Raw genomic sequence first — 22,707 nt, forward strand, 5'->3', positions numbered from 1 at the left:
TCGCTAGGCAGGTAAATATGTGTGACAGGTCTGGGCGATGTTGTGCGACACGGGCAGCGATTTGGAGATGGCTTATGGTAGAAAAATGAACATTCAATTCATGGGCAACATCTCTGGTGGACATTCCTGCAGTCGGCATGTCAATTGCATGCTCCCTCAAAACGTTTGACCTCTGTGGTATTGTGCTGTGATAAAACTGCACATTTTAAAGTGGCCTTTTATTGTGGCCAGCCTAAGGCACACCTGTGCAATAACCATGCTGTCTAATAAGCATCTTGTTATGCCTAACCTGTGAGGTGGATGGATTATCTTGGCAAAGGAGAAGTGCTCACTAACACAGATTTAGACAAATTTATGAACAATATTTGAGAGAAAAAAACCCTTTGGTGAACATAGAAAAAAGTCTTAGATCTTTGAGTTCAGCTCATGAAAAACAGGAGCAAAAACAAAAGTGTTACGTTTATATCTTTGTTTAGTGTATATTAAATATGAGCCACTTTTAAGGAATTTGCACATATTGAGTATTTGAAGCAGATTCTTTTGCACTAAGAATTTGGAAAGGAAAAACACTGTTAAATCCCTTCATTTTTTACTTTATTTTACGTGGATACCTGATCTGCGTTTCTTCCACAATTCATGATAATAGGTGATAAAACACTGCAGAAACGCTGAAAGAACTGACATTCTGCAAACTGGAAAAAAGTTTTGAAGGTTCAATTCCGCAAGAAAATAATTTCAGTACATGCATTAGACTTAAGGAATCTGATTCACTTTGTTTTCACTGTAAAACGCTGTGTTTTTTTTAACCCTTGGAAAACATGTGGAAAACACATGGCAATGATGCATCCTGTGAACAAGCCCTTACTGTCATAGACTGAAAATTTTATATAGTTAGTAAATCTGCCCCAGAGATTCCTATGGAAGAGTTGCTCTGTGACATATGCAGAGGTCCCTGTACAGAGAGGGAGAAGCGATGAGATGTGCTTATCACATATTACCACTGGTGGATTGTGTTACCTGCCTCCAGCATTATAATAAACTAGCTGTAGTAACCGGCGTTGCCCGGGATAGTAACTGTCTCTGTCTCTCTCCCAGTCTCTGTCTGTCTGTCTCTGTCTGTCTCTTTCCTTGTCTGTTTCTGTGTCTGTCTGTGTCTATCTTTGTCTGTCTCTGTATCAGTCCCTCTGTCTCTCTCTATCTTTGTGTCTCTGTGTCTATCTGTCTCTATCTCTGTTTCTGTCTGTCTCTATCTCTGTGTCTGTCTCTATCTCTGTGTTTGTCCCTCTCTCTCTCTGTGTCTGTCGGTCTGTCTCTTTCCCCTTCTGTCTCTTTGCCCATCTTTCCCCGTCTGTCTTTGTCTGTCTCTTTCCCCGTCTGTCTCTTTCCCCGTCTGTCTCTTTCCCCGTCTGTCTCTTTCCCCGTCTGTCTCTTTCCCCGTCTGTCTCTTTCCCCGTCTGTCTCTTTCCCCATCCTGTCTCTTTCCCCATCTGTCTCTTTCCCCTTCTGTCTCTTTGCCCATCTTTCCCCGTCTGTCTTTGTCTGTCTCTTTCCCCTTCTGTCTCTTTCCCCGTCTGTCTCTTTCCCCGTCTGTCTCTTTCCCCGTCTGTCTCTTTCCCCGTCTGTCTCTTTCCCCGTCTGTCTCTTTCCCCTTCTGTCTCTTTCCCCGTCCTGTCTCTTTCCCCTTCTGTCTCTTTCCCCGTCCTGTCTCTTTGCCCATCTTTCCCCGTCTGTCTGTCTGTCTCTTTCCCCGTCTGTTTCTTTCCCCGTCTGTTTCTTTCCCCGTCTGTCTCTTTCCCCGTCTGTCTCTTTCCCCTTCTGTCTCTTTCCCCTTCTGTCTCTTTCCCCTTCTGTCTCTTTCCCCTTCTGTCTCTTTGCCCATCTTTCCCCGTCTGTCTTTGTCTGTCTCTTTCCCCGTCTGTTTCTTTCCCCGTCTGTCTCTTTCCCCGTCTGTCTCTTTCCCCGTCTGTCTCTTTCTCCGTCTGTCTCTCTCTGTCTCTTTCCCCATCTGTCTCTCTCTGTCCCTTTCCCCGTCTGTCTCTCTCTGTCTGGCTTTTTTTTTTTCCTTTCTGTCTGTGTGTGTGTGTCTGTTTGTCTCTGTCTCTTTCCCTGTGTGCCTCTTTCTCTGTCTGTGTCTGTCTGTCTCTGTCTATCTGTCTCTCAATCTGTGTCTGTCTATGTCTGTCTCTCCACCGACATCATATTACCTCACACATAAGCTTCTTATACTATGAATGTCCTTTGTTTCTATAGCAACCAATCATAGCTCCTATTAATAGCCTGTAGCTCGCAGCTCCATTCACTTTAATGGAGGCATGTTTTTTGGAGAGTAACTGTAAAGCGCCAGGTTACATTTTCTTGTCAAAACATAGTCTATGATGTTCCCTGAGTCACATGGGGTGTGTGTGCAAAATTTTGTGATTGTACATCCATTGGTGCGGATTCCTTTAGCGGAGACACACACACACACACACACACACACACACACACACACACACACATACATACATAGATACATACATACATACATACATACATACATACATACATACATACATACATACATACATACATACATACACTCAGCTTTATATATTAGACTAGCTATAGTACCGTTGCTTTGGATAGTAACTAAGTATCTCTCTGTCTCTCTCCCGCTCTCTCACTCTCCCTATCAGTCTGTCTGTCTCTCACTCTCTCTCTGTGTTTCTCCCTCTCTGTCTCCCTCTCCCTATCTGTCTGTCTCTCCGTCTCTCTCCGTCTGTCTGTGTCTTTGTCTCTCCTTCTGTCTCTCTCGCTGTTTTTCTGTTTCTCTGTCTGTCAGTCTCTTCTGTCTCTCTCTGTCTCTTTGTATCCGTCCCTCTCTGTCTGTCTGTTTCTCTGTCTCTGTCTCTCTCCCTGTCTGCCTCTCTCTCTGTTTCTCTCCCTGTTTGCCTCTCTGTATTTCTGTTTCTCTTTCTCTCTCTCTCTGTTTCCCTCTCTGTCAAGCTCTGTCTCTGTCTGTGTCTCTCTCTGTCTCTCTATGACTGTCTGTCTCTCTCTATCCTTCTGTCTACCAAAATATTATTAATATAAGCCTCTTATACTAAGAATGTCCTTTGTTGCCTATAGCAACATATAGCTCCCAGCTCCATTTACTGACCTGAGTCAGATGAGATGAGGCGCCTGTGCAAAAGTTTGTGATTTGTAAATGCGACGGTGCGGATTCCTTTAGTGGATACACACACACACACACACACACACACACACACACACACACACACACACACACACACACACATATACATATATTCAGCTTTATATATTAGATTGGGTTACACTTCACTGTAATCCTGCCATGATGATTTTTTTTTAATTAAAATAGTGCCTTGCTGTTTTATTCATCAAGCCAATGGTAATGCCAGTCATACATACAGAATGGCTTTCTTCTTTTTTCTAAATATTAGAAATAAAATGTGCATCTCCTTCAGATAAGTGTCCTCCCCTTCTTCCTTGATTAACAATGCTATATAGATGTTTCCCTGGAGTCCTAACTACTTCTGAGATGCAGCCTGTGAAAGCATTGAATTGTGCATGTAGTAATGACCCTCTGTGGTGACCCCCAACATACTCCTAGTGAGGGGCACGGGATATAAGCGGGCATAGAAACCCTTTATAATGAATGTGTAACTAAGGCAACCACTGAAGCAACATTTACCACACAAAATATTCTTTTGGGAATGAGCAGTGAAGTCAGCCTTTGTAACTTCACATCAATGATTCCTCCTATATATTGTGGTGAACCAGCTGCCACACGAATCTCCTCGGAATTGAGAAAATGCGTAAAATCTTTGAGGTGATCGGGTTATGCCTGGTTCATTTTAGAGGAGAAAAATTTTAGCTGCAAGATATGTTACGGATGTGGCTTATAATGCAGAGCAAATACGGCGGATATTGCGCTGGATATGTGCACTTTGACTCATACTATTCTTGATGACAAAATCTTTTATTAATTTCACACAAACTCATTTTATGTAATTAGAGATTATCGCTTAGAATAGATGCTATGGATTGGCAGCATTCTGTGGGATCATATTCTGCACTTTTCGTTGGTCGTATTACAGGGGTTTGATCTTTATAATGCTGTGTGATACTCTGTCATGTGCTGGTGACAAACTTGTGAAGAACCTAGTTATAGCTCTTGAAAATGTGGAATAATGGTGGCTTAACGTGAGGGTTTTCAAATGTAAAAAATTAAAAGTCAATATAGTTAGTATAGTGATTTCAGGGAAACGATACATTAGATACTGTAGATAGCGTGTTTCTCTGAAAATAAGACAGGGTATTAGTTTTTGCTCCAAAAGATGTGCTAGGGCTTATTTTCAGAGTAGGTGTTATTTATTTGGTGGAAAAACTGCTTAACTTTTATTCAGTGTGTACTGCTAAATTTACCCCCAAAAGAAAGTAGATCCCCCTCAAAAGAATTGCACTTACCAGAGCCCAAACAATTATAGTTGGCAAGGGAATGGGCTCTCACATACAAATCTGTGTTGTTGTCAGCTCTCCCTACATTCTACAGCGGTTCACTCCCTCTGCTCGCCAGATGCAGTATCACTCGCGCAAAGTTAGTGAGAGCGGAGTGATACTGCGACCCGATGTGTGTGTGTGTGTGTGTGTGTGTGTGTGTGTGTGTGTGTGTGAGTGAGAGAGAGAGAGAGAGAGAGAGAGGTGTGATACTGGGACCCAGCATGTGTGTGAGAGAGCTGAGTGATACTTTGACCCGATGAGCGTGTGTGTGTGAGAGAGTAGTTATACTGGGACACTATCTGTGTATGTGTGTGTGTGTGTGTGTGTGTGTGTGTGTGTGTGAGAGTGTGGAGTGTTACTGCAACTAGATGTGTGTGTGAGCAGAGTGATACTGGAGAACCAGATATGTGTGTATGTGTGAGAGCGGAATGGTGAGGGACCTGGCAGCAACACATGTCTCTGTGCAAGAGTCCATCCACTGTCAGCACTTGCCAGCTGTAATTGTTTATTGTTTCGTGAGTTCGATTTTTTTTTTTTGGGGGGGGGGGTGGTCTATCTGCTTTCTTTTGGAGCTTTCTTCTCCCTTTTAGGGGTGTCCTCTCTTTTGACGGTGTCTTTTCTCTTTTGGGGTGTCTGCTTTCTTTAATTAAGTGTCCTGCTGTATTCTTTCACTTTTTAGCTCCCTGGACACTTCCTTATTGAACAGCACCTGGGCATATTTTTGATGTATGCATTTTAAGCATACTCCAAAAAGGTCAAAAATTCCTGCTAGGGCTTATTTTTAGGGTAGGTCTTATTTCCGGGGTTAGGCTACTTTCACACATCCGGTTTGAGCACTGCGGCTCAATCCGGCTGTGAAAACTATGCAACGGATGCGGCGGAAACACCGCATCCTTTGCATAAGTTTTTACATGCGGCCCGTCCGTTTTTTTCCGGTTGCGGCATGCTACTGAGCATGCGCAGTGGAAAAAAACGCATGCGGCGACCGGATGCAGTTTTTTCCGCATCGCGCCGCATCCGGCCTCCATAGGTATGCATTGAAAAATGCGCCGCAGCGGCCGGATGCGGCGCGATGCGGTTTTTTTTTGCGCCGGAGCAAAAAACGTTGCAGGGAACGTTCGATCCTGCCGCGGCATCGGCTAAATCTGCCGCATGCAGCAAAAACCGAACCGACCGCAAGCCCCTGCGGCACAATACGGCACTAATGTAAGTCTATGCAAAAAAAACCGCAACCGGCGTCAAAAAAACGGTTGCGGTTTTTCTGCAGAACGCCGTATTGTGCCGCAGAGCAAAAAACAGGATGTGTGAAAGTAGCCTAACATGGTATAAAGGCACGTTCCTGCCTTATGCAGGGAATCTCAATACAGAATCTAGACAGGTGTGGACACTGACAAGTGGCATTCAGCGTCCTGCCAGTTATAGTAGGTAGTCCAAAAGAATGAGGGTATAACCCTAAAGACCCTAAAGATATAGAGCCCATCGCATCTAGGTTATAGATTTGCCATATAATAGTATCAGTCCAGTTGCCATCCATCCAGAAATCGTGTGGAAATCCAGTGTTGAGGCTAAATGCTATAGAAGCTGTGAATCATTTACCTATTATCCAGTAAACTGTTAGGCTATGTGCGCACGTTGCGTATTTACATGCAGTTACGCTGCGATCTGCACCGCAGTGTAACTGCATGCGTCCTGCGTCCCCTGCATAATCTATGAAGATTATGCAGGAGACATGCGCACGTGGCGTATTAGAGCACAGCGTTTCGGCTGCTGCCCGAAGCGAGCGTTCTAAGAAGTGACATGTCACTTCTTTCCTGCGCTCTGCATGCAGCGCCCGCTCTGTCTATGGGAGGAGCTGCAGGCAGAGCGCATGGAATCGGCTTTTTTTTTTTTTTTCATTACGGACTGTTTCTGCAGCGATTTGAAGCGCACGTGTGCTCTTCAGATCGCTGCAGAAATTTCTGCAGGGACAGTACGCTACGTGCGCACATAACCTTAGAACTGTTCATACCAAGGTCTGGTCTGCCTTCTTCCCTCCTAGCTAACAGCACCTATGTCTGGACCTAATAGTGCCTTCTGGCCCTACTACGCTGGTGTGATATACACTGCAAAAGCACCAATTGTAGGGATTTACTCGCTTTAAGGCCACTGGTAGCGTTCACACAGGCCAGCAATCTCTTGGTGAAAACAAGAAGTTTTATTACAGTTCATAAAACTTCCAGATAAAACAAAATAAACAGCCTTTCACCTTTACACCTACACCTTCCATCACAGTGGCCTGGCACCTTCATAACACTATTAACTTGCAGATTAACCCTATGTCTGCAGGTTAATGGTACTATCGGACTTGACAGGTTCCCTTTTAATTACCTTGTTAGTGCTGCATGCGATCAGCATATGACTGGTTTCAGACATCCGTGTTTCAGGTACGTGTGACATCCATTTTTAAAACGGATGCCACACGTACCCATGTTATTATTTGCTGTTACTCACATGTCTGTGTTTTCACACGGACCGTGTGTTCTCTCATGACCCCGCACGCACACATGCAGACATGTTCGTTTTTTCTCCTGCAGCACGGATGTCACACGGATCGCACACTGACATGATCCGTGTGACATCAGTGTGATACGTGCCGGAGAAAACACAGGTCTTTTTAATAAAAAGATTTTCTATATTTACCTCTATCTAGCGATGCTGTCTCTGGCTCTGCTGCCTCTCCCTCCTTATCGCCGCTCATTATACTCAATGAATATTCAGTGCCCTGTGGAACTGGAAGCCGGAACAAAGTGTGTGTGTGTGTGTGTGTGTGTGTGTGTTTTCAGTGTATACATGCATGTGCGCTATGTGTGTGTATGTGCTCGGTGTATCCATGTGTGTCTTCTATGTGTGTATACATATGTGTGTATATGTGCTCAGTGTATACGTGTGTGTGTGTGTTTGTGCTGGGTGTGTGTGTGTGTGTGTAGTGAGAACCTGGAAGCTGGAGTGGGGACAGCATCAGGGACTCATCACAGTTCTCAATGAACTCTGATGAACTCGTGAAGCTGTAGTGTGGGTGTCGCGGGGGTCATCAGGATGTCATCAGAGTTCATTGGGAACTCCAAAGACCTCCTGGATGTCACTGTGCTTACAGAATCCTCACCTGTCCCTGCGGTGCTGTGCTCGGCGTTGCTGTCCCCAGCGCTGCTCCGGCTTCCAGGTCCTGAGTGCGGTGAATAATCGATTAATTTAATGGTGGGGTCGGGAGCGGGAGGAAGCAGAGCTGAAGAAAGCAGGTAAATATGGAAAATCTTTTTATTTCACAGACTCGTGTTTTCTCCGGTACCTGTCACACGTATGCAAACACAAATATCACACGTGTGCCACACGTATGACAATAACCTGATTAAAGACGGACGTCTGAAACCGACCTACCAGTGAGTCCTAATCATGACAAACTGATGGCTATGTCGACCACCACTTGACTTCATAGGCCTTGGATGATGTTATGCCATTTCATCCCTCTCATGTGCATTATATCATAAAAGCGAAGCTACCTCCACAGTATATTATATTGGGAGAGAGCTAATTTGTATAATTTTTTATTTTAACAATTAGAAATTAACAGCTGGTATCCTAATAGAGCCTCTTCTTCCCAAAGCAGAGATCCTTGTTTAAAGGATATACAAAGAAATTCACATATGTGTAATTAGATATGTCTTTATTTCTTGATTAGATGGTGCACCCACCAAATGTGGCATAAGTCACGTGTCTCGGAGAAAGAAGAGAATTGTTGGAGGAACCAAATCCATAAGGTATTAAACTCAACCTTTGTGTAAAGTTGCTGCCTTTTTATTTTTTTTTTACAAGAGATGAAAAATATTTGTATTTTTCACCCCTCTTGAAAAGTCTGACACTTGCCAAAAAGACTGTGTATAAACATCTGTACATGTTTATGTAATGGTTAGAGCGCTTGTGTTCTCTCGTTTCTCACCAAACATGGTCAAGACGAAGACACTGTGAAGATGTTATGGCTGAATGATATATTAATTAGTTTCTTTTTCTGCTGCTTATATTGGAAGAGATGCATTATAAGTATTATAGCTGATGATATTAGAAGATTAGATTACATTTTGAATTGCCTTGGTGACATTTTACTTTTTTTCTTTTATAGCCTTGAGTTAAATGTTTGTAATGTTTTATGTATTTTCAGCTTTATATGTAGAAAATATCAAAAGCCAATGGGATAGATTTACTATACTTGTCTAATGTACACGCGATGTAAAAAGATGTGCCAAACTATTCCGGGCATCACATGCTTAATGATCAATTTGTTGCCTCATGGCAGACATGATTGTACAACAAAAGACCTATCCACCATTGTTTACACTGGTAACACAACTCAATATGAAGATCAAAACTACCAAAAGAACAAGAGTATATTGTACCACAAAATCACTGTTATTAGATCAAAATATAAAAATTACATTTAAATATAGCATTTTTAAAAAATTCAAACAAATGTTAATTGACAAAGTTTAGATGAGGGACACACACCATAAAATTTATATATTATCTGTTGTACTATAGATACCAAATAAGGGACAAAGGCCCTTTAACAATAGTTACACAGAAAAAAAGTCTTGATATATCCATAGGAATGGGGTGGGGATGGGGGGGGAAACTACCAGTAATACAATTGCACGACAGAATCCCAATAGATAAGGCTACTTTCACACTACGTTTTTTAACTGCGCTTAAATGGATTATTTGCCGAAAAAACGGATCCTGTGCTTTCAAAGTGCAACGCATGCAACCGCAATTCGCCAGTATGTTATTTTACCGGATCCTTCTACTTCTACTTTTTATGGCTGCTGCGATGGATGCAGCGGGACACAGAATTTTAATCGGCTGGCTCTGGATGATCTGGAGTCAACTGAACTCCTGATCTCACAGCCCGCAAACGCTGCGATGGATGCAGGTTAACAGCAGTCACTGGCTGCTGCCGATCACGTGTGACCATGTGCGGGCTGTGTGTTCAGGAGTTCAGCTGAGTTCAGATCAGATGACTCCAGTGTCGGCTGATTACTTGTTCTGTGTCCCTCTGCATCCATCGCAGAGTGTGTGGGCTGGAGTTCAACTGAGTTCAAATCAGCTGACTTCAGTGCCGGCTGAACTCACAGCCCGCACACACTGCGATGGATGCAGGGGGACACAGAACAAGTAATTGGCCGACACTGGAGTCAGCTGATCTGATTACTTGTTCTGCTGGCTGTGTGGTCAGGAGTAGGGTTGAGTGAGCAGTAAAATGCTCGGGTGCTCAATGAACAAAGCCCATGTCGATTTATTTATTTTTTTTAAATTCATTAAAAAATAAAAAAAAACCTCAAACACATAACCCTAGGCTTAGGGGTAAAAAAAAAAAAAAAAGTGTGGGCTCCCACTGTATTTTCTATTGCTAGCTAGGGGTAACCCAAGCAGCTACTGGCTGCTAACCCCCACTGCTTAGTGTTACCTTCACTGTCAATGGAAAATCCAGGGAAACCTTATTTTTTTTTTTTGCCCAAAAAATAAAAAAAAATGATGTGGGCTTCACCATATTTTTGTATGCTAGCCAGCTATAGCAGGCAGGTATGGACTGCCCCCAACCCCCAGCTATCTATTTGTACCCAGCTGGGAACCAAAAATATAGGGAAGCCCTTGTTTTTTAATATTTCATTAATTTCATGAAATAATTGAAAAAAAAACTATGTGGGCTTCGCCTAATTTTTGTGTCCAGCCAGGTACAACTAGGCAGCTGGGGACTTGAATGGTTGGCCCAAGCTTTCTAGGCCCCCCTGCTGCAAATTGCAGTTCTTAGCCACCCCAGAAAATGGCACGATCATAGAAGTGCCATCTTCTGGCGTTGTATCCAACTCTTCCAGCGGCCCTGGTGCCAGGTGGCACACTGGGTAATAAGGGGTTAATACTATCTTTGTTTTACCAGCTGGTATTAAGCCTGAGATTCTTAATGTCAGGCCAAGTTTGACCCGGCCATTAAGAATCTCCAATAAAGGGTTAAAAAAAGACACCACACAGAGAAAAAATACTTTATTAGAAATAAATACACAGACATGCTTAGGAACTTCATCTTTATCACTCTCGCTCACCCTTCCACGATACTGGTCCTCTGTCTTCTTTCTTTTGTCTTCTTCAACTAATGGAGCTCTACTATATCAGAAAACACGGCCTGCCTATCAGAATGCGGTGACTTCCGGTAAAGCAGGATCCGGCTCATTGAAATGCATTGCAGCTAGCGCCGCAATATGATGGATCCAGTGAAATGTAGTATTTTGTCCGAGCTCAAAAATGCTACAAGTAAAGTTCTTGAAACCAGATAAAATACCGCAAAACAACTGATCCAGTGTATGCTGCACGCAACCGCATGTGACCGCATCTTGCCGCGATTCCATTGCAAATTAATTGCACTGATGACGCATTTGCAATAGATCTGGTTTTGCGGCAAAAAATCCATTTGTGCCGCAGTTAAAAAACAGTAGTGTGAAAGTAACCTATGTCAGACTATTTCCAGTAAGATATACACAGTAGTAGAGTAACAACACTTACATATCTGTATGTATGTTGATGCTCCTCAGCAGCCTCGATGCATGTTTTAAACAGAATTCTATGAGAAGGCTACTTTGTATATCCTACTCGTAATAGTTTGACTCACATATGGGGATTCTGCCATGCTATTATATTACTAGTAGTTTACCTAAATACTTATACTTATTTGCAGTGTTTTTTTCTCCCCCACCCCCATTCCTATGGGTATATCAGACTTTTTTTCTGTACAACTATTGTTAAAGGGCCATTGTCCGTTATTTAGTATATATAGTACAACACATAATATATACATTTTATGGTGTATCCCTCATCTAAACTTTGTCAATTAACATTTGTTTATGAATTTTTAAAATATTTTCAACAAACATTTTAGCGCATGTTATTATATTTTAAGCCATGCCTACATCCCGCTTAGCCACACTCTATTTTCCTGTAAGCCATACCTACATGCTGCTGAGCCACACTTTATTTTCCTCTAAGCCATGCCTACATCATGCAGAGCCACACTCTTTTTTTCCTTTAAGCTATGCCTACATCCCACTAAGCCACACTCTATTTTCCTCTAAGCTATGCCTACATCACGCAGAGCCACACTCTCTTTTCCTCTAAGCCATGCCTACATCCTGCTGAGCCACTCTATTTTCCTCTAAGCCATGGCCAATTTTCTAGTGAGGCATAGAAAGTGTGAAAAATATGGTGCGAGGCATGTACTCCTAGTTTTTAGTATCAAGCTAGCTAGAATTATTTCTAAATATTGAGAGGTGAGAATACATTTTTATCTTGCATATTGTGTAATAAAATATACCAAATAAATTAAAAGTTAATGCATTTAATATTTTTTTTCTACAGGGGTGGCTGGCCATGGCAGTCCTCACTGAGGCTTAAGGGATTCCATAAGGAGACACGTCTCCTATGTGGGGCTACTCTAATAAGCAGCTGCTGGGCTCTAACAGCTGCTCACTGCTTCAAAAGGTTAGAAAAATGGGCCATTATTTAATCTGCAAGGAAAATAGGCATGTGCCAAGGTACAGCAAAAGTATGGAACTCATGGCCTTCATATGGCCTGAGGAAGGCACTGATCCAGGGCGGAAACGTAGCCTTAGGTATTTCTAAGGAACTTTTTCCTTGGATGTTTTTAACTCCATCACTATTTTAACTTTATGGAACTAGCAGTCCTTTTTACAATATTCCTTATTTTTTCACTATTTTATCACCTAATGGACACAGATGGAAGAGGGCCCTGTGCAAGAACAATATGTGGGCCTTTTGCAACCCAACAGCTCATCATAATGCACAATCCCTTCAGGTGTGGAGGTAGAAATGAATTCCCTTACCTCTTGGGCCCCTGTGCGGCCACATATGTTGCACCAATGTCTATGTCACGCAGTTACAGTATGTAATCCCACAAACATAGTACCACAATTATAGGGTTTGAAGAACTAGTGAGCAGATAAATTGTAGGTGTTCGCATAAAAAGTTGTGATGTAGGTATGCTAATTGGGAATAGGCTTGGGTATCATTTCTACTCTGCATTCCAACATTGTCAGAGAAACGAGTGTGTTACATACAAAATAATTAATCACTCTCCATTGTCAGTGTCTCCTCAAGTACTCCCATCAACAGTAGTCCAGCAGATGAATAACTGAAAGACATGTAGAGTATAGACTGCCTCATCATCAGTGGAAACAACTGCTTTTAGGCCTATCTAAAAAAAAATCACCAGGATTAGAGATGATTGAACCTTTTATAATGCAAACTTGGCAGCTTTGGCAAAATTTTCCTAAATATTTAATTTACCTACAAATTGCAGGTAGTTTAATTTTCCTGAAGAAATTGTGTCTAAAACTCCTATTAGTGTATGTAACTTTAGTGATTTTAGAGTAAGCTGATGCCATGCTGTACAAAGGGCTAGTAAGACGTAGTACAGCGTATTCCCCACTAGGTGGCAGCAGAGTAGTGAAAGAAAGTCAGAGTAACACTGTAACAGAAAGGCAGCTGAAGTACAGCAGAGTAACTTCAGTAGAAAGTTCACAGGCAAACCACCAGGGGGCAATAGAGTAGTCAAACAGTCAGGGTCTAGCCAGGAAAGTCAAGTCACTGCAAAGGGAGGATCAAAATCAAGTCAGAAAACAGAACAGAGTCAGAAGCCAGGAGATCAGGTATGCAGAGGGAAATACAAACAACAGACAGGAGCAGGAAGTCAGGGACTGGGACAGACAGACGAATTTGGGGAGGGTACAAGTCAGGACATGGTAACAATGGGTCAGATCAAACAGGAAATCTCACCAGAGCCAGTCACAGGCTGCAGAGCAAAACTATAACCAGCATAGGAATGAAAGTGCAGAGGCCAGATATAGTGTCTCCTGAAACCAGAACGAGGCTGATGGGAGTTAACCCCTGACATGACCAGGCCGGGTCTGGGAAAATCTGGAGCGGGGAGTACTGGTCCTGGATCAGGACAATTCACTTTAGAAATAAATAGTGGTAATTCTGTAGGTAGGAAGGAGAGAGACGGATGAAGAGAAGTAGAGAGAAAGACTGATTGATTCATTCAATCTTCTGTGTTTAACTTACAGATTTCAGGAAATTCGACTCAAATTCGATTTGCATTAAATCCATGTGATAATCTCTAATCAGGGCACTATGACACCAATAGGGTTTTCACAATTGGTCTTCGGCCCTCGCTAGAATGCTCTGGCTGTGATAAATAAGTTAATAAGAGAGGTTAAGAGCGGTAGCTGATTTTGCATTTTATATAAACATCTATCAGCCATGAAAAAACTGCTTCAGTACTGTAGATCGATATAAGTTACAAGATGGAGACGTCCACTGATTCGGCCAAGTAATTTCGGGGCCAAGTCAATATCTTGAATAGAGATGAGCGGACACGTGCAAGTTCGGTTCGGTGGGTTCAGCCGGACTTTAGATAAATTTCGGTTTGGAACTCGGTCTTGACCTGAATGCCAATGAAAGTCACTAATTGGGCAGTTTGGGTCTCCGTCCACATGCAGCCAGTCAAAAACAGAACACTTCCGTGGGAGGGTGGACGGGGTTTTTCCATTTTTTTTTTTCTTTTAGTGTACCCTACATCTATTGTTACCCCCAGTGTAAACTGATCAAACACTGCAAGCATCTTGCACTGGACTAAGCACTGAGTGTACCCGAGCACAGCGATGCTCTCACGAGTAGTTGCATATGTAAAGCACCCGAACTCCGACCCCAAACTCTGGGGGGGTTTTTTTTGTAAAGTCTGTGTTTGGTATGAACACTGAGCCTAGGGTTCGCTCATCTGTAATCTTGAACTCTTTGTAGTAGGTAGTACATAGTATATATCAAAGTATTTGCACATGTATGCTAAGACCCAAGATTCCCTAGAAAAACATTACCCTAGGAATTGCACTGTCTGTACTAACTTATCTTCTTCCCATAAGTCCTCTTGGTCTCAGACCAGGCCACCCTCTTCAATTGCTTCATTTTTAGTTTCTGATGCTACCATAGCCATTATAGGCACTTTTAACAGCAAAGAAAGGTCAGCATATCCAGTGTGTTTGAAAAGCTTTTTTGAAGCCAGCATTATTATTTTTTTTTTTTTTTTTAAGCAATATGTCCTATAGTTGCCTTTGCTCCCCATGCACAATAATAAGCTGTGGTCACCAGTGATTTTTTTTGCTGATTGTTCTTCATTGAATGACATTTGGTAGGTACTTGCCACTCCATACAAGGACTTCCCACAGGACGTGCCACTTGGCCATCACGTTTTAGCATTGGCAAAAACGCTCAGATCTTTACACTTACCCAAAGACAATTATGTGTTATTTTTTTATGCCTACTTTATTGCTATAACCACACGTTGTGATGCTCTTAGAAAGGAGGCCTAAATACTAACCAATCCTTTGACTTTATCGATTTTCCATGTTCTAATCAGATGCAGAATAATGAGACTTAGAACAACATGGCAACAGACCTTGCTACCTAGCCTATTATCTAGGAATAATTACTCATTAGACGTAACTATTGAAAATATTTGTAAGGATATGATCCTGTAGTATTAAATAAATTAATCCTTTTATTATTTGGTTTTCTAGATTTGGTGACAAGCCTCACAAATACTCACTTAGAGTTGGTGATTACCACACTGGAGTGGAAGATGATTTTGAGCGTGAGTTACCAGTGCAGAAGATTGTTAGACATAAGAAATACCACACTGGCAGCAATGACAATGACATTGCATTGGTCAGATTAAAGGGGAAGGAAGGTCATTGCATGTCATTTACCTACCATGTCTTGCCAATATGTCTCCCAGAAAGGAAGGAGTCATTTCTACACAAGAAGCCATGTTTCATATCTGGATGGGGCGACACAGGTATTTCAAGCTATTGTATTATTACAGTATATTACACCTATACCTAAATATTACTGTACAATCTACATGAGCTGATCACTGGAATATACAGTAAATATTGTACGTCATGTACAGTAAATTGAATTTTTGACAGTGATCTTCTATGGTAATCATTTAGAAGTGTTTATGAAAGTTTTGTCAAAGTCTTCTTCTTTGTGTCTAGCTACTCTTGCAATTTCTATTCAGTTTGGTGTGCATCGAAACTACCAAAAATGCTGAATGAACCCTCCTTATAGATAGCCCACTATTTTTTACTCAAATGATCTGTAGTTTTCTAAAAAAAAAAAAAAAAAAAATGTGCCTGGGAAACAGTGTCCTCAAATTCTCCAATTATACTCCTTGGCAGTCCTCCACTACTCCAAATTAATCGACAAAAAACATATTAAAAGCAGGGAACTGGTAATTGTAGAGCTCAAAGGTTTATTTAAAGTTATATTTTTATATCAAGTTTATTTTGAATTGTCTCTACTGGGAGGAAGGAGACAAAGGGTGGTGTCACACACAGCGACGACGACAACGACGTCGCTGCTACGTCACCATTTTCTGTGACGTTGCAGCGTCGCTGTGTGTGACATCCAGCAACGACCTGGCCCCTGCTGTGAGGTCACCGGTCATTGCTGAATGTCTAGCTTCATTTTTTGGTCGTCGCTCTCCCGCTGTGACGCACACATCGCTGTGTGCGACAGCGAGAGAGCGACGAAATGAAGGGAGCAGGAGCCGGCGTCTGGCAGCTGCGGTAAGCTGTAACCAGGGTAAACATCGAGTAACCAAGGGAAGTCCTTTCCCTGGTTACCCGATATTTACCTTCGTTACCAGCGTCCGCCCTTGCTGCCAGTGCCGGCTCCCTGCTCTCTGCACATGTAGCTGCAGTACACATCGGGTAATTAACCCGATGTGTACTATAACTAGGAGTGCAGGGAGCCAGCGCTAAGTGGTGTGCGCGGCTCCCTGATCTCTGCACATGTAGCTGCAGTACACATCTGGTAATTAACTGATGTGTACTGTAGCTAGGAGTGCAGGGAGCCAGCGCTAAGCAGTGTGCGCGGCTCCCTGCTCTCTGCACATGTAGCACAGCGACGTTTGTCGTTATGATCGCTGCTGCTTCTGCTGTGTGTGACAGCTAAGCAGCGATCATAACAGCGACTTACAAGGTCACTGTTGCGTCACAGAAAATGGTGACGTAACAGCTACGTCGTTGTCGCTGTAGCTATGTGTGAACCCAGCTAAACTCTAGCGCCACCTATTGGAAGTAGCAATCCTAAAAGTCAAAAGTGACTCTCCAACGAGCCTTTTCATATGACCTAGGATGTATGCCAGATCAGAATCTCAATTTCCAGACACGGTGTTTCGGGATGATTGTCTCTCGTCAGTGCAGCTATAAGACTCCTCACGACTGACAGTCAGATTTGGTTTGTCAGCCTCCGCAAAGAGAAACATTTTCCCCTGAGACCCCAGTAGAGCTTTTCATTCAGCCAGATCAGACCTCATACTTTGCACTGACGAGGGACAATCATCCCAAAACACAGTGTCTGCAAATTGAGGTTCTGATCTGGTATAAATCTTATATCATATGAAAAGGCTCGTTGGAGAGTCACTTTTGACTTTTAGGATTGCTACTTCCAATAGGTGGCACTAGAGTTTGTCTCCTTCCTTCCAGTAAAGACAATTTGAATATTTCACAGAGGAACATTGCAGCTATAAGACTCCTCACCACTGACAGCCAGATTGGACTGTTAATTTTGAGCAATTCTATATTATCATACCTTGGCCATGTACTCCCTAATGTAACACCTAGTGCGGTTATTTTATCCAGGATAGTAGCCATATCTTGCCTTTCATTGCCAAGAGATGACCAAAAAGACAATTGGTCCAGAATGTTCGCCCTTGTACAATCTCTAGCTATACTTCAAGGCTTATCCAATGTTACAACATTGCGAAAATATCTGTCAGGTCCCATATGCGTTCTGACCTACAAGCAGAGTGATGTGTGGCCTAGTAACCCCTTACTACCCATCCCTGTGTTGTAATATTGTGCAATATGAATGTATAAAAAAAGGTTTTCTTACATACATGTTCCCTATGTAAAAGATCAGAAGGTTTGCATGTTTCCATTGTATCGCGCCCCTGTGGACGTCACCGTCGCTCCTTGAGATCCCACACGTGCGCGTTTGCCATTCCCCGCAGCCTTGTTATCCGGGTGCTTGCTTGTCATCTTCAGACGCGCTCTGTGCATGGTCGGAACCGCAGGAGTCTTCTGAGCATGTGCAGTGCGCGTCTGAAGCCGACAAGCAAGCACCGGGATTACAAGGCTGCGAGAATGGCAAGCGCGCACGTGTGGGATCTCAAGGCGCTGACGGTGACGTCACTAATGTAAATCCATGGTATCACGCTCACAGAGGCGTGATACTGCGGAAAGCATGCAAATGCCCATGGGGCGATGCGACGCCCAGGGGAGTAGACCCCCTAATCATTTACATAGGGAACATGTAAGCAATCAAACTTTTTTTATACATTCATATTACACCATATTACAACACAGTGATGGGTAGGAAGGGGTTTCTAGGCCACACATCACCCTGCTTGTAGGTTAGAATGCATACGGCACCTAACATGTTCTCTTTAAGATAACAAAAGCAACCATACTAATAACTTAGTTCCTCTAGGAATGGGATTCATTATCCCAGTAGAAGGGCACATGATCGCTGTGACCATTCATTGGCTGCAGTCAAATATATAAATACTTGAAGCACACCTGAAAAGTCAAGTTTAGATCGCTGGCACAGAGACAAGGCGAGAAGTATTGGTTATGTTTTACAACACTGACACACATTTTTAAAAATGTCTGAATATTGGATATCTCCTTTCAGAAATAAACTATAAATTATGATCTAGTTAGTACTGATAAAATACTGTTCCCTTTTGGAGACCTCGCTTGTTGAAGATGCAAATAGGAAGAGGGAATATTAGAACATATTTATCGGTCCTGCCTAGTCATTGAAACCTTCTGAGAATTGTGTTTACCCTTTATAAAAGTGCCCAGATTTGTAATGTCTACCCTGAAATTTGCACCTTTTGTCCTTTTCCGACATATCAGTTTCTTCTTCAAAAATATTTTACATAGACACGTCCTTCAAGCTAAATGACGTGATTGCTGGTGTGTGCATGCGATGGCTACCATCAGTCCCCCAAGCAACTGTGTTGTCATAACTTCAAGGAAAAGCTCCATAATTTCAACTTTATCCTGCTGTAAAGTAAAAAACATAAAAAACAAAAAGTTTTTCTTTTTTTTAAAAAAAATGCAATAAAAACCTATCAAAATGAAAAGTTACAGACCTTAGAAAATAGTGGCACAAACAAAATGTTTTTTTGTTTTTTTTTTTTACAAACTTTCAGAATTCTTTTTTTAATACTTCATAATAAAAAAAAAACAGTTTGGTATAACCATGTTCCACTGGCTTGGAGACTTAAATTGCCAAGTAATTTTTACAGCACAATGAAAACTGCAAAAAGAAAAAATGATGGCAGAGTTGTGGGTTTTTTTTTCATAATTTCTCTGCATTTGGAAATTTTTTGTGCCATTCTTCAATACATTAAATGGTAAGGTGAATTGTGTAATTCAAAATTACAACTTCCCTCACAAAAAAGTTCTCAAATGACCTTATTGACTTGAAAAATTAAAAAATAATTCAGCTCTTAAAATAAGAGGAAGAAAAGATGAAAGCACTAAAATGAAAATTTTAGGCTATATCATAGAAGGTTTAATATAATTACTGTATTAGTACTCTTCTTTGTTTTTTAAGCCAAATTGTTTATTTTTCAATTCACCAAAAATGTGCACATATTTTTGGCTATTTAATACACACGCAAGACTATTTGTATTCTTTTTCTCATGCAACAAGCTTTATTCAAAAAGGTTAAGTATATTATTTTAATTCTACTTTCTTGTCACAGGTACATCATATTCAAAGACACTTTTGGAAGGCGCAGTTCCAATTCTCCCCAAAGAGAAATGTATATTTCGTTATAAAGGGAAATTTACTAATCGGATGATCTGTGCTGGAAATTTATCTGAAGACAATAGAGTAGATAGCTGTCAAGGAGACAGTGGCGGTCCTCTCATGTGCCAAAATGACCATGGACAATGGGTAGTAGTAGGAATAACTTCTTGGGGCTATGGGTGTGGACGAAAAGACTCTCCGGGAGTATATACGAAGGTCAACAGGTTTATCCCTTGGATCAAAAGAGTTACAAAGCTGAAATGAGCTAAAAATTAAACAATCTTCCTTCATTGTGATTTACACGACTCATGTTAAGAATTATGAACTTTTTGCCATGAGATTCATCTTGGAACAATATGTGCTCTACAACATGCCTTAATTCCATGTATAGCCCTTTGATGTAAAAAAAGCTGTGAAATGTCTCCATGTTGTGTCCTTGTCACTGTAACAACCATATTGTGTATAGAAATATATAATTTCATTTGATGTTTATTGTCTCAATATAATTTCCACTAAAAACATACATATTACGGACAACAGCGCACATCTAGGTTTGCAGTGTGGGCAGCAAGTAATTTAAAATGAGTGCTACGCCAGTCTTCTAGTTTACTTAAAGGGGCAGACTATATCAGACGCTGGTTGTATGATATCAGCCACATATGTTTAACGCTGAAGCATTTCAGAGAGAAATATACTTTAAGAGCCGCCAGGAGACTATTCGATAGCTTCTGCCCACCCGCTGCCAATGACTGAAAGGTCTCTTCCTGAATGTGTGTATAGGGTGAGGGTCGTCAATCAAGGAGATTGGGAGGGAGCAAGCCACTGTTCACCTGCCTTTTTGAATAGCTTTTCATGCAGCTTGGTTACCAGTTGGCTGTTAAAGTATAAAATGAGAACTGACAGCACTTCCTAACAGACAAATGTGAACAGGTGCAAACTGAACATGAAATACAGTCTTAAAAAAATATACAGCTCCACTCTAAGACGCTAAGCTATACAAACATTAAATGTAGGAATTTGGACATGCATTACTGTTAAAGAAATAAATAAAAAAAATTAAGACAATGCATAAAAGAGGGCAGTTTTATGTGAGCTATTGCACTTGTTTTGCAATTTTTCCGCACTTTGATTTTTTTTTTGCCATTTTGCAGTACACTATATGGTAAAACTTATGGTTTCCTTTAAAAGTAGAACTCGTCCCGCAAGAAACGAGCCCTCACATGACCAGATTGACTGAAAAATAAAAATGTTAGACTCTCGAAGAAGGGGAGCAAAACCGAAAAACGGAAAATTGGCCGGGGGTGAAGGGATTAAAGTATATTTTTCTCTGAAACAGTGCAGCATACGTACATGGCTGAAATCATACAGCCAGTGTCTCATACATGCTGCCCATGGTTCAGGCAGCATGTAACAGCTGTCCGATTCACTTTACTTTTCAAGTTCCTTAGCTTAAATAAACACTCCAGCAATTTTTATAATTACTGTTATAATGCTGCATAGGTTATTATTAAAGAATAATGAAGAGACTCTTGTGTATGCCTTGTATATATCTTTTATTAGTTGTTGCGCTATGTCTGCCATTTTGATTAGTTCTTCCTTTCCCAAAAAGTTTGAGAATGGGAGGAGTCTGAGAGTTGCAGGGAGGGATTCAATTATTATTCTGTAGTTCACAGGAAGTCAAAGGCTGACTGGTTGTGTACGCATTAGCGCATGCGCAGGACTGGTTGTGTACGCATTAGCGCATGCGCAGGACTGGTTGTGTACGCATTAGCGCATGCGCAGGACTGGTTGTGTACGCATTAGCGCATGCTCATGCTGGTTGTGAAACTACTGATCTAGAGTACTAACAATGAGTAAAGCCCCCACATAGCTGTCAATGGCACAGACGATCATATGGTCAACAGCTATCTAACCCAACTCTCCCATGAAAAGGCGTGCATCCTCTGCTGAGCACTACTGTGCTCTCTGAGAGGCTTTCTTCTATGTAATCTATGAGACAGAGAACAAATGGATCGTCAGTCCGAGATCAGACATGCCTGATCCTCATCTCCTCTAACATCATCTTTCGGGTGAGACTAGGATTCACATACACATTGGAGTAACGTGTGTTGAACAAGTAGATATCAGCAGGTTCGTCCAACATTATTCTAATGAGTATGGGGGCCTTAAGTTTTACATATGCAAATAAATGCTGGAGTGCTCATATAATTTATTTTATTTTTTAAGAAAAATCAAACTGATTAATATGACATTGTAAAAAAGTTTAAGTGTGGTGAAGTATGGTCATCATTGAGTTGCGTCTGACTATATAAGTAGAACGCTACAGATTACTAGTTAAAAGAAGCCCTAGTGCAGTCTTTCATTATCGTGATCACTGAGGTTCTGAGCTTGCCGACCACAACAAAAATATTTGGACAGTGACAGACTTTTGGGCATTTTAGGTGTTTACCGAAACATATTCAAGATACAGTTCTATAATCAATATGTACTTAACATGCAGACTTTTAGCTTTAATTTGAGGTTATTCACATCCTAATTAGAGTAAGATTTTAAGAATTACAGCTCTTTATTATGTAACAGCCTCTTTTTCAAGGGATTAAAAACAATTAGACAATTATCTCAAAAGCGCTTCAATGAGCTGTTCTCTCCTTAATCCATCATTAATTCAGCAAGTTAAAGGTCTGGAGCTGATTCCAGGTGTGGAATTTGCATTTGGAAGCTGCTGCTGTGAACCCACAACATGCAGTCAAAGGAGCTCTCAATGGAAGAGAAAGAGACAATCATTAGGCTGAAAAAAAAAAGAAATCCATCAGAGAGAGAACAGAAATGTTAGGAATGGCGAAATCAACAGTTTAGTGTATTCTGGAGGAAAAAAGAGCAGACTGATGAGCTGGGGAACTCAAAAAGGCCTAGAGTACCACAGAAAACAACAGTGGTGTATGATTGAAGAATCCTTTCCATACTGAAGAAAAACCCCTTCACAATATTCACCCAAGTGAAGAAAACTCTTCATGAAGCAGGTGTTTCAGTATCTATTTAACAATTTTGTCAAAACTTGTAATAGTGCATTCCACTTCACAAACACTAACTGAGAGACTGATCACAGGATATGGAGAGATATATGACCCCAAGAGAAGCGAGGCAAAATGGTGTTGGGGTGGAGAAACACAAACCTCAAGGTCCCTGACATCCACATAAAGTTTTGTAAGTATTACTGTT

The 22,707-nt window shown here is 41.5% G+C and overlaps 1 protein-coding gene across 2 annotated transcripts in view; it reads left to right on the forward strand.

The window, feature by feature from the left end:
- The window catches only part of LOC142310960 (neurotrypsin-like), a 121,840-nt gene extending 100,826 nt beyond the window's left edge, over positions 1 to 21,014 (forward strand). Inside the window, exons 12-15 of one of the 2 annotated variants that reach the window (XM_075348844.1) lie at positions 8,219 to 8,297; positions 11,938 to 12,060; positions 15,174 to 15,451; positions 19,442 to 21,014. In XM_075348844.1, coding sequence (XP_075204959.1) covers positions 8,219 to 8,297; positions 11,938 to 12,060; positions 15,174 to 15,451; positions 19,442 to 19,752 — 791 coding nt within the window. In that variant the 3' untranslated portion in view covers positions 19,753 to 21,014. The remainder of the gene's footprint in view (positions 1 to 8,218; positions 8,298 to 11,937; positions 12,061 to 15,173; positions 15,452 to 19,441) is intronic. The other variant, XM_075348845.1, reaches the window with a different exon arrangement.
- The last annotated feature ends 1,693 nt before the right edge of the window (positions 21,015 to 22,707 follow it).

The sequence above is a fragment of the Anomaloglossus baeobatrachus genome, chromosome 5 (genome assembly GCF_048569485.1).
Source record: "Anomaloglossus baeobatrachus isolate aAnoBae1 chromosome 5, aAnoBae1.hap1, whole genome shotgun sequence".
NCBI classification, from domain to species: Eukaryota; Metazoa; Chordata; class Amphibia; order Anura; family Aromobatidae; genus Anomaloglossus; species Anomaloglossus baeobatrachus.